At 36.9% G+C, this 13,269-nt stretch overlaps 1 protein-coding gene across 1 annotated transcript; it reads left to right on the top strand.

The window, feature by feature from the left end:
• Positions 1-10,483: 10,483 nt before the first annotated feature.
• On the top strand, positions 10,484-13,049 carry LOC128180236 (hunchback-like protein). Its single transcript, XM_052848163.1, has one exon. It carries the CDS (start codon positions 11,654-11,656, stop codon positions 12,356-12,358), a length of 705 nt encoding a protein of 234 aa, XP_052704123.1. The 5' UTR covers positions 10,484-11,653; the 3' UTR covers positions 12,359-13,049.
• Positions 13,050-13,269: the final 220 nt, after the last annotated feature.

Below are 13,269 nucleotides of genomic sequence, written 5' to 3'. Positions count from 1 at the left end.
ATGGCTTTTTTGAATGAAGACTCAGTTGGTAACAATGTGAAGAGGTAATTCATTCCCTAATTTTATGGATGAAGGTAGAAAACTGTTCATAAAAGCAGTTGTTTTTATCTGGGGTATAACAAATTTAAAATCATTTTGGTGTCTTAGTGAGTAATTATTTTGCGGTGTACATGACACTGTGAATAATGCATTAAAACTTATATCTTTTGGTAGCTAATATATAATCATGTACAATCTTAAATATAGCAACATTTTTGTTATAAGGCAAACTACTGTTCCCATATAACAATAAGTCCAGATAGATGGGGATATCTAAATGTAAATTACTTATTGACTATATAAAAACTTGCCTCTGTGCATCATAACACCTGAGGTAGTATGTCTGAGTGATGAGGAAAAACCATCCAAAAAGACTTTTTGCTTCTTTTCTACTAAATAGTTTTCAACCCAGTCAGTAATTTGATTGCAACTGCCATATAGTTTTAATTTATATAATACACCTTTGTGCCATACCCTGTCAAAGGCTTTACTGATATCGCAAAAAACAAATCTCACATCTTTACCTTTATCAAGACTGGATATGATATCATTATAAATTTCAACTAATTGGTAAGTTGTAGAATCTCCAGGTTGAAACTCAGACTGGTATTTGTAAATAATTTTATGTTCAAAGAGATACTTGTAAATATGTTTAAAGGTATTGTTTTCAAGGATCTTGCACAGTATTGAAGTAATAGATATGGGTCTGTAATTATTAACTTCTTGCGCACAACCCTTATTTTTGTATACCGGTGTTATATCGGGATTCTCCCATATGCTAGGGAGTTTACCCTAGCATAGGGAAAGATTAAATAGTTTTGTAAGGGGTTTAACAATAGATATATGTTTTATTATAAGGGGTGATATACCATCTGGACCCGAGGGTTTGTTTACATTTAAAATATGAATTTGATCCAATACCTCTTTGTCAGAGATTATAAGATTGTTCATATGGTTCGGTGGCCCAGGTCCATGTAACGGAGGGTCAGGGAGCTGAGGCTCTACAGGCAAGGTTGAGATTTCAGCAAAATACTTGTTAAATGCATTAGCTTTGTCAACTGGATGAAACAGAGTTTGACCAGATGCTTTAAGAGGGGGTAGTGGTTTATGGCTATTATTTAGTTTCGTCAAAGATTTAATAATCCTGCACCATTTGCCAGGGGGTATTGTTTTATCAATCTGTGTTTTAAGTTTTTTGTTGTAATTATCTCTAGAATGCCTAATTTCATCTACGACTCAATTTCTTTGGTATCTATAATTTCCCCAGTGAATAGGATTTTTAGTTTTAACAGCTTTGTGATGCATACGATTTCTTTTCCTCATTAATTTGCGAATTGTATTATTCATAAATGCTTTATCTCTAAGACGAACTGTAATACTTTTTGATGGTATGCGCTTATTAATGCATTCATTGGTTTTATCTAAAAAAGATTTGTATATGTCATCAATGTTTTCCCATTGGAAGACAGCTTCCTCCCAATTAACATGTCTCATGTCTTCATTAATTGCACTGCAATTAGCATATTTATAATCCCTCACTGTGCGCTTGTATGCATATTGCTTGAATGATTGAAATTTGATCTCAGTGCCTATTGTCGAATGAGTACTGAAAAATGGTGGAAGAATAAATGAATCTATAACTAGACTAGAGTTGTTAGTAAGGATAAGGTCAATACAGGTACCAGTACTAACTGTAAAATTTGTGACATCATGAATTAAATTATCAAGACCAAGTCTTTGCACCATTTGTCGAAAATTAGTACCTTGATCACTCAAGACATTGACATTGAAATCTCCTAACAAAAACACTGGTAATTCACATTGTGCTACTTTTCCAAGATTTGAACAAAAAAGGTTCCAATAATCTGCCAGAGCACTTTGTGGTCGGTACAAAACTCCAACAAGAATTTTTTTTACAATTAACATTAATTTCAGCCCATAGAATTTCTAAACCAGGGGTTGATAAATCAGTTCGTTCAATAAAAGATAAATAACTTGAAATGTATATTGCAACACCTCCTCCTATATAACCCTGTTTACAGTATCTTGATTAACATAAAGATATAAAAGCACTTATCTAAGAAAACCCTTCCTATTTAAAGAAAGTTTTATAAATAAAAGGGTTTTACAAGTTCAATGGAAAAGGTATCTTTAAAAAATCCCCTATCCCCTTCCGGATAAGACATTTTGCATCTTTGCGGTTTTAACAAGTGCATGTGAGTTTTACTTTTATCCGTATCTGCTTTGGGTTATTGGGGTTGGGGTGTATACAATTGTTTATATAATAAGTATGACAAATGCAAGCTAGTAAAATTTGTAAATAATGCACACTGTTGTAAAACTGCTAAAACAACGCTTTTGTATTGCAAGTCGACAACTTCGAAATAAAAAAAAATCCTTGATATAAGTACATCTTAAATATAATGAAACAAAATTATCATGAATTCAAGTAATTAAAGATCAATTCAATAAAATGAGTACAAATAAACAACGCATATGAATATGCACGAAGATCATTGATAGTATACATGTGCCCCATACCTATTTTAAAAGAATTACAATCAATGACGAACGCAATGGATCACTTCATCGTAGAATTAATCAGATAAATTAATTTGATTTCCAAAAATTCAAGGTGTGCATGTGAAATTTAGAATATTCGATAACCTTGACAAACGCTTGTCAACAGATATAAAATTGATGCACACTCTGCACGCTTCTGAAACATATTTTCAAGTAATGTTTTAACAAACAAAAATTGATTGTATCTAAATGCGAGTTCATGAACATTCTAAAATTAATGTAGCTTTCATACGGTTTTGTAACGATACTAGGAGAAAAAATGAAAATGATAATGCATAGGTATTGTAAAGTTTTCAGTAAAACATGTATAGGTAAAGAACAAACAACCACACACAAGGACAACTGTAAACGTTTTGAGTTGCTCCTATTCATAATTTTGAAATCAGTTTCGAATCACGTGTTCAAATTTGATAAGAAACATTAAAATCTAGTTCATGCTTACTGAGTATTGATTAAAAAAATTTAAAAATAGAAACAGTTATCGAACAATAGGTATTTTTAAAGTTATACGTACATGTACACATATTTAAACAAATGTGAATGTGTTCTTTAATAACACATAAAACAAACCAAAAAATAAAATTCTCTGTATATTTTGCCTTAGAAACAAAACACTAACCATTTTTGTGCACAGACTAAGGACTTACGCCTACCCATTATCAGGCGTAGATTTAAACCCAAATTTAGTCCCGACTAAGTTTCCGCCTTTTTGTGAAACGCAACTTAGTCTGGTTTTGAGGTTTAGTTCCTGATTTAGTCCGGACTAAGCTTATGCCTGGACGTAGGCCTTTTTGAGAAACGGGCCCCAAAAGCTTATATAAACATCATGACAAGGAATGAAATTAAAATGGCTTATTCAAGTTAATAGAGTCGCAATGGACTCTAGGACGATAGATAAGCCTTACGTGCCATTGGTCCTATATGCTGTATAGCGTAATCGAAATGTATGCTATGTGAATAAAAAAAAACCACAAGCATTCTGAGAGTATTGCATAAGCAATACACGTCCCCTACCGGTTTGTAGAAATTGTGAAAACAATGCACTGTTATGCAGAATATCGAACCCGAACATTAAAAAATTGGAATATAAAAAATTAATATTCTCGAAAATATGTCAACCAGACGCTACAAAAGTGTCAACTTGATCTGTAGTTTGACATTTTGAAACTGTTCAGCAAATTTAATGTTATTTCTCAAACGGATAAAGAAAAAAAACTGTGGAAAACTGAAGTTGGATAGACGGTCGGACGGACGGACAGACGGACTGACGGTCGCAGAGGAAAGCTATAGTCCCATTCGGTGAAAACCGGTAGGGGACTAAAAAGACAGGAACACCTTAGAATACCATTATGTGTTTGAGAAATTGTTAAAATCACTGTACTGGATTCAATAGCACTTACCATTGTCATCATAATCCACTGGATACGTTACTTGTATGGAGTTTCTCTCTCTCTCTCTCTCTCTCTCTCTCTCTCTCTCTCTCTCTCTCTCTCTCTCTCTCTCTCTCTCTCTCTCTCTCTCTGTCTCTCTCTCTCTCTCTCTCTGTCTCTCTCTCTCTCTGTCTCTCTCTCTGTCTCTCTATCTCTGTCTCTCTGTCTCTCTCTGTCTGTCTGTCTGTCTGTCTGTCTCTCTCTCTCCCTCTCTCTCTCTCTCTCTCTCTCTCTCTCTCTCTCTCTCTCTCTCTCTCTCTCTCTATCAACCAATAATTTTATAGTTTTAAATATCTGACGTTTTCTTGGCTTTTGTTATGATTTCGACATTTTACTTGCCAAATCTGGAGCAGTTTAAAAAGGTGCGGATCAAAGCGATTCACGAATGATCGTACGTCAAAAAAGATATATGGTCTTCAAATTGACCAAAAAGTTGACTCACCGTACGCCTTTGAGACTGACAGCAGACAGAACCACACAATGAGGACATCGAGGTGATACACAGATTGTCTTGACAGCGACACCATGGTAAGGTGTTGTCTATATGGTATTAATATTAATATTAAAGCATTGAATTTGAAAACAGAATATATATATATATATATATATATATATATATATATATATATTACTTCATCTGAAATAAAAACTATAGCTATGTTATCAACGTAGTGCCCGGAAGTTTAAAAAACAAACAAACAAGCAAGCATTCGGAGAGTATTGCATAAGCAAAACACGTCCCCAATCTAATTAAAATTAGACCTTTCATCTCGCTCTCTGTTATATATGGATACCGCTCGTGAAAGCACGAGCGGTATCCATATATAACAGAGAGCGAGATGAAAGGTCTAATTTTAATTAGAGTGTACACGTCCCCTACCGGTTTGCATTATTCTATGAAAGCTTCGAAGCATACATCTTCTTCAAAACTATTATAAACGAGATGTTATGCTTAAATCAGAGATGAAAGCTATTTTAATTACTAAGAGGGCATAGTGGTAATTTTGCACCATTCAACCCTTGTAGCATTCACTCTGATGAAATTTTAACTGGCAAAGTGTAATGTAGTAGTATATTAAGTACACAGATATCTGCAATGAACGTTAAGATATTTACAGAGAGACTTACATTCAAAGTACATTATAATTTCAATGAATTGTCAATTTTGGCCGGGGGGGGGGGGGGAGGGGGGAGGGGGGGGGTCTGATAGGGTGGGAATGGTTAACTAAGGTGTGAGTCATATGCCTGTGTATTCGTTTAATCGTTTTTTATTGATAATAATAATAAAAAAATAACAAACTAAAACAAACTATTTTGAAAAATAAAAGATATCAAATTTTAAGGTTTTACTATTCTCTTTATATAAGACTCGGCACTGTGAACAAATCTACACCTTATTTTTACAACCTTTAATACTCTAGAATATGAAACAAAATTTGTCTCATAATTTGATATGACTTAGGAAGAGGAGTGGAACAATTTGATTTTTTTTTTTTACAAATTACCTGTGGGGTAATTATATCATAATGATGATTTTATATATAATAATATCAAGTGTGTAAAATTGAAGAATTCAAATGATCTAAAAGAATGGGGAGGACAGAGTTTGACGCCCCCCCCCCCCCTTTGTGATTATCGAAGTTTATTAGACTCCAATAGTAAAATTACTTTAAATGAGTTCGGATCCCCTCCTTCTTATCTCTTAAAAATATGGATTCCTTATATCATAATCACAACATGATTAAATCTATCGATGTTTCAATATATTTGATTGGAACGCATCAAAAGAAAATATACACAAGACGCTTTGATCCACGAAATACACTGTGTAAAGAATTTTGTCCTATTATAAATCAATGTTAATAATGGAATAACCCGACATCCCTTTCCAATGGACTCTCCCATGTGTATATAAGTGAGAGAAGCTGAGAGTCGGGGTCATTCCTGTTTGAGCAGTGGAAGGAGAAGGTAACAGAAACACTATATTAAACTTCTGGACCCACACAATTAGATCAGTGGCCCGAATAGAGCCGAAGCTGTTCTATTGTGTGGTATTGTATATTAGAGTTGTTTGTAAAACACATTACTGACAGTTTGTCAGGGAAGATAGCAAGTGCCAGGGTTAGGGGCCCGAATAGAGCCGACCTGTCCTTGGAACTTGTCTATCTAATAGTTAAGCAGAAGTTAGGTTTTCCTCCTTCATTGCCAATCATTTGTTATTCTTGATTCACTTTTGATTTACCCAAAGCAGGGACATTTGATATTAAATATAAATCTAATTAGTGATTGAGAAAAATTGTATGCCTTTTAATTTTACATTGACAAGCAAAGAAGCGAGTGAACTCATTTACACATTACATTATTTGGTGGCAGCGGTGGTCGTTTCTTTGTTTGATTTCTTTTTGGCTATACTATTTGCATTTATTAAGTTGATTTTTTGTTTGGCATGGCATCTAACGTAAATGATTTGATTGATGATGAGATATCCTTTCTAGAGGATGAGATACATAGGCTAGAGTTTGAGTTGACAAGAGATAGGCATTCAACACCAGTAGTTGAACGGCATGTTAGTCGTGGGCAATTGGCAGACCATATGCCTCGCCAAAATGTAAGTCGTAGTCAATTGGCAGACCATATGCCTCGCCAAAGTGCGATAACCGGACTAAATGAATACCAAACGGCAATCCAAAGTGAAAGGGCTAGTGGAGGTTTGGCTAGTCATTTGGCAGGCCAGAGAAATATGGCAAACCAAGATGAACACAGATACGAAATGACACGCCAACATCAACATGAGCATACACCAAACATACACAGTCATAGACACATGGCACGCAATAATGAAAACATGATTACAGACGATATGCAAAGAGACAGGACACAAAATGTTGAATTGCCTCATAAAGCCGACCAAAAACGAAATTTTATCAAGCCTGCGACGTTTGATGGTAGTACGAACTGGAGTGATTCCAAGTCACACTTTGAGGTATGTGCAGAGTTGAATTGCTGGTCAATGATTGAAAAAGGAATGTATTTGGCAGTATCTCTGAGGGGAAATGCACAAGGTGTGTTGGGAAACCTGCCATCAAACGACCAGCGTACTTACGATGCACTGTGTACAGCACTACAGCAAAGGTTTGCACCTACAAACCAGACAGAATTATATAGGGCTCAACTGCGGGAGAGAAAACAGAAGGCTGTAGAGTCTCTTCCAGAGTTAGGGCAGGATGTTCGTAGGCTGACAAATTTGGCATACCCAACCGCAACAGTTGATCTCAAAGAAATACTGGCTAAAGAGCAGTTCATAGATGCCTTGAGAGATCCTGACATGAGGTTGAGGATAAAACAAGCGCGGCCAGTAGATTTGAATGATGCTGTGCGCCATGCGGTTGAGTTACAAGCTTTTCAGAGTGCTGACAAAAAGATGCAGGAAAGTCAGGGATATGTCAGAGCAGCAGAAAAAGACATCAGTGAAGTCAAAGAAAGTAATACTGAAAAGGTGTTAAAAGATATAACAGATGCCTTATCCTTATTAAAGAAAGATGTTAAATCACTAAAAGAGAGGCAGGATGGGCATTTTTCCTCACAGCCTAGGGTAGACAAGAGAGAACAAAACGCAACGCAAAACAGAACGTTTAAATGCTATTTTTGTGGCAGACCAGGCCATATGAAGAACAAATGCAGAGATTTTCTGGCGTCACAAGCTGGTCAAAAGCGAAGACAAAAGCATGGTAGGCAACCAAGCGAAATGTCATGTACAGACAGCAAAGAACAACCCCAAGGAAATCTAACACAACTTAATTGTGGAGCATCAGAGGCCATAAACAAAGCTGGTGAGTCAGGTATCTTCATTGAGGTAGGACTGTATGACAAACAGTTAAGGTTTTTGTTAGACACAGGAGCAACGGTCACCATTGTGTCAAAATGCATGATTGCTGATGTTTTGTCTGACAAGCCACTCAGTAAGCTAAGTACAGATATTTTGATAGCAGATGGTACGCCATTAAAAGTTTATGGGACACAAGAGGTACAGTTTTCTATACAGGGAATGCTGTTTGACCATACTATAGTAGTCGCTGATTTGAATGTTGATGGAATCTTGGGATTAGATTTCCTAAGGCTTAACAAGTGTGCAGTGGACCTGGAAAAGTGTACACTGAAGTTTGGTCAAGTAGAAAAAGCAGTTGCATGTCAATACAGAGGCAAAATTGGTTGCTTCAGAGTAAGTCTTTGTGAAAATCTAGGGATACCACCAAAGAGTGAAGTGATGACATACTGCAATGTAAATAACGTAGAATCTAATACTCCCATACTTGGCATAGTGGAACCATGCAAACAGTTTTGTGACTCTGATAGAGCATTGGTGGCGAGAACTCTTGTGACCAGGAGCACAGAAAACAAAGTACCTGTGCGTCTTATGAATCTTCACAATGAAGTAACACATTTAAGGAAAGATACATTCATTGCCGAGTTGAACCCAGTGTTTGAGGTAATGGCTTTATCTGAAAAAGGTAGTGATGATCTTACCATGCTGGAACTGCCTGTTCATTTACAAGATCTTTTTGAACGGTCAACTGTGAACATGGAAGCAGAAAATAAGGAGATTGTTCGTCAGTTGCTTATGCGCTATCACGCATCTTTCGCCAAGTCTGATCGAGATTTAGGGCGGACGGACATAATTAAACATAAAATTAACACAGGAGACAGTCTTCCTATCAAGCAAGCCCCAAGAAGAATACCTGTTCATATGCAAAAAGAAGTTGATGGACATATCGACGATTTATTGGAACGAAATATCATTGAACCATCTAGTAGTCCGTGGGCATCAAATATAGTTTTGGTTAAAAAGAAGGACGGTACCACCAGATTTTGTATAGACTACAGAAAGCTGAACAATGTTACAAAGCACGATGCCTATCCTTTGCCAAGGATAGACGATTCTCTTGATCAGCTTAGGGGTGCTACCTGGTTTTCCACTCTAGATCTGTGTTCAGGATATTGGCAGGTTGCTGTTGACACTCAAGACAAACAGAAAACAGCATTCACAACTAGACGAGGTTTGTTTGAATTTTCTGTAATGCCATTCGGCCTGTGCAATGCTCCGGCAACCTTTGAACGGTTGATGGAAACAGTTCTGCGTGGACTGCAATTTGAAATGTGTCTTATCTATCTAGATGACATAATAGTCTTTGGAAAGAACTTTGGGGATATGGTAAAGAATTTGTCCCTAGTTTTTGATCGGTTAGAATGTGCAGAATTAAAGCTCAAACCGAAAAAGTGTACTCTTTTTGCAAGACAAGTTGAATTTTTGGGTCATATAGTATCTTCAGATGGAATATCTACAAGTCCAGACAAGACCAAAGCAATTCAGGGTTGGAAGGTCCCTACTAATGTTACAGAAGTAAGGTCATTTATTGGTCTCTGTAGTTATTACAGGAAATTTGTGAAGGATTTTGCTACCATTGCAAAACCATTGCATGATTTGACAACAAACGACAAATCGTTCAAGTGGACAGAGGAATGTCAAACTGCATTTGACAAATTGAAACAATTCCTAACATCTGAACCAATACTTGCACATCCTGATTTTGAAAGGGATTTCATCTTAGATACTGATGCTAGCGACAAAGCCATAGGTGCTGTTCTCTCTCAAGTAATCGATGGTAAGGAGAGAGTTTGTGCTTACGCCAGTCGATGCTTGTCAAAATCTGAACGACGATACTGCGTAACTAGAAAGGAACTTTTAGCAGTGACATACTTTGTCAAGTATTTTAGGCACTACTTGTATGGCAGAAAATTCCTTGTCAGAACAGACCATAGTTCCCTCAGGTGGTTGATGCAATTCAGAAACCCAGAAGGACAGTTTGCACGCTGGATCGATGTACTGTCAACATACAACTTCAGAATAGAACATCGACCTGGAAGGCTACATACAAATGCTGATGCCATGAGCAGACTACCTTGTAAACAGTGCGGATACCACAGTGATTGGGAAGGTGAAAATCTAAACTGTAACCAAATTGGGCAAGGTCAGTCATTGTTGTTGGCTCAGAAAAATGACAATGATCTCCAGAAGTTGCGTGCATGGGTAGAGGGAGGTTCATTTCCAGGTGTTAAGAAAGTATCGCCAGAAAACCATTATCTGAAGTCACTGGTTTCTCAGTTTGACAGATTGTGCATCAAAGATAATCTTGTTTGTCGTAAATGGGAAGACATGTCGTCTAATCAGACTCTCTATCAGTATATAGTTCCATTCTCCGAGCGACGTACAGTTCTTACCCAATATCATGACGAGAAAACAGCAGGACATCTCGGTATTAAGAAAACATTGTCTAAGATTCGCAGTAGGTACTACTGGCCAGGTTTACAGCGAGATGTGCGTCAATATATAGCGGGTTGCGAATTATGTTCTAAAAGGAAGACTGACAATGTTACCAAATGTGCACCCATGAAAGTAGTACATTCTGGTTATCCTTTGGAAAGGATAGCGACAGACATTTTGGGTGAGTTACCTTTAACAAAGAAAGGTAACAAATACATCTTGGTAGTTGCAGACTATTATACAAAGTGGACAGAAAGCTTTGCAATCCCAAATATGGAATCCATCACAATAGCTAGAGTCATTGTGGAAGAAGTGATCTGTCGAATTGGCACACCAGCAGTTATCCATTCGGACCAAGGTCGACAGTTCGAAAGCAAGTTGTTCTCAGAAATGTGTTCTTTGTTGGGCATCAGAAAGACACATACAACACCATACCACCCCCAATCGGATGGTATGGTGGAACGTTTCAATCGAACACTAACAACTATGCTTAGCAATTTTGTAAATGAAAACCATACAGATTGGGATGAACATTTACCGTATGTCATGATGGCATATAGGTCAACCATCCATGAAACAACTGGGTTTTCGCCAAATTCATTGATGCTTGGAAGAGAGGTTTGCACTCCCTTGGATATCATGTATGATGTACCTTCCGCTATTAAACCAGTTCCTCAAAATGAATGGGTTTGGCAATTGCAAGATAGACTTGAAAATGCACATAAAACTGTCCGAGCAAATACAGAGCAAGCTATGGTTCGCCAAAAACATTACCATGACAAGAAATTAAACTGGGGACAGTTCAAGGAAAATGATGAGGTGTATGTGTATTTTCCAAGAACGAAGTCAGGTCAGTCGCCCAAGTTTACCAGCTATTGGCGTGGACCATATAGAATCATAAAGAAAATGTCAGATGTTGCGTACAAAGTGAATTGTGGTCAACGTGAGTCAAATCAAGTCATACATGTTGATAGAATTAGACTGAAACGACCCCAAACGTTAGTTGGTGAAACGGCTGACTGTGTTGAAGAGCAGAAAGAGGAAACATTCCAAGATCAAACATGTAGCGACAATACAAAGGCTCAAATAGAAAATACAAATTACAAAAACGAGAGTGTTGTTGTCAGTGAACAGCAGAAATATGAAACTGAGCAACAATCTTGTAAAGAAAAAGAACTGCCTGCAAGACAGTTTCGTAGTAGAAGACCCCCTGTATGGTTAAAAGATTATGAGACTGATTATTAGATTATATACTATATGCCATACTAAATACTAGAACCTAATGTTCTTTCTTTGTCGTTTTAGATTTAAAGGCATGGCGAAGACAAAGATGACAAAGAGAAGCGGGACGAGGAAATGTCCAATGTGTTCCAGTGTTTTCCATGGTGATGTTGAGTTTTCCACCCATGTGGTAGAGTGTGCAATGAAGGAGCATTCATGTGATTTTTGCGATTTTACGTCCCAGAAAGAGTGTAATGTCAGAAGACATATGAAGAGAGCGCACACTGGATTGACAGAAAGTCCTATTGCATTGGGCCAGAAGCTGGTTGAAACAGACGAAGTCCCGGAAAAGGCGAAGAACACTGAAAATGCCAATAATATTGTGTCAAGTGAGGACGAATCAGAAGATGAAGAATGGTTGTCACAAGACCCAGGTGATCTACTTTCAACGGAAACTACGTCCAGTAGTACAACTTGTGCCAGTGATGGAAATAAGATTAAAGAAACAGTCAATAAAGAGATATCGGATCTCATGGTGGGCCGTGTTTTCCGCAAGAAAACGACCCCTTCTCTTCCAGGGAAACGTACATCAACAGATGATGTCAGAAAACCCAACGTAGATGATTGTCAAACGAAGAAAGCGAAGATTGACGTTAGTACACAAACAGAGTTTAGAAGAGAAATTTCAGTAAAGACTGTCAGGAAGTACAGAGAGGGCGAGGTTGACATTAAAGAAACCACGACAGAGCAATTGATCTTGTTTTAAATTTTGAATTGTTATCTTCAACACAGATAGTGTTATGAGCATTGTACTTGTTAACCACTATTAGGCAGTTTTAAAGTTTGCATTTTTTTGTGGATCACATTGAATAAAAAGAAAAGAAAAAAAAAAGTTTTAAATGTTTTGTCATTCGGGACGAATGAACCCAGAGGCGTGGGTAATGTAAAGAATTTTGTCCTATTATAAATCAATGTTAATAATGGAATAACCCGACATCCCTTTCCAATGGACTCTCCCATGTGTATATAAGTGAGAGAAGCTGAGAGTCGGGGTCATTCCTGTTTGAGCAGTGGAAGGAGAAGGTAACAGAAACACTATATTAAACTTCTGGACCCACACAATTAGATCAGTGGCCCGAATAGAGCCGAAGCTGTTCTATTGTGTGGTATTGTATATTAGAGTTGTTTGTAAAACACATTACTGACAGTTTGTCAGGGAAGATAGCAAGTGCCAGGGTTAGGGGCCCGAATAGAGCCGACCTGTCCTTGGAACTTGTCTATCTAATAGTTAAGCAGAAGTTAGGTTTTCCTCCTTCATTGCCAATCATTTGTTATTCTTGATTCACTTTTGATTTACCCAAAGCAGGGACATTTGATATTAAATATAAATCTAATTAGTGATTGAGAAAAATTGTATGCCTTTTAATTTTACATTGACAAGCAAAGAAGCGAGTGAACTCATTTACACATTACACACTGCATTCCTACTTGCTTATGATATGATCTGTTTGGAAAATATATATGAAACAGTGAAAATATTGTTTATATGTATTTAAGAGCATGTTAATACATTTTTTAAGAACTGGTTCCTGTTGTATGATACCGGTATCAAATTTATAATTTGAATGGTTAAATAAGATATTGAATCTCAAATTTTGAATCATAAATATCGTATTT

Source organism: Crassostrea angulata, chromosome 4 (assembly GCF_025612915.1).
Source record: "Crassostrea angulata isolate pt1a10 chromosome 4, ASM2561291v2, whole genome shotgun sequence".
In the NCBI taxonomy this organism is placed as follows: Eukaryota; Metazoa; Mollusca; class Bivalvia; order Ostreida; family Ostreidae; genus Magallana; species Magallana angulata.
The sequence above is the reverse complement of the archived record's forward strand: the minus strand, read 5'-3'. Positions and strand labels throughout refer to the sequence as shown.

Coding starts and splice junctions, on each gene's coding strand:
- LOC128180236 (XM_052848163.1), top strand. CDS start 11,654: ATGTTCTTTCTTTGTCGTTTTAGATTTAAAGGCATGGCGAAGACAAAG.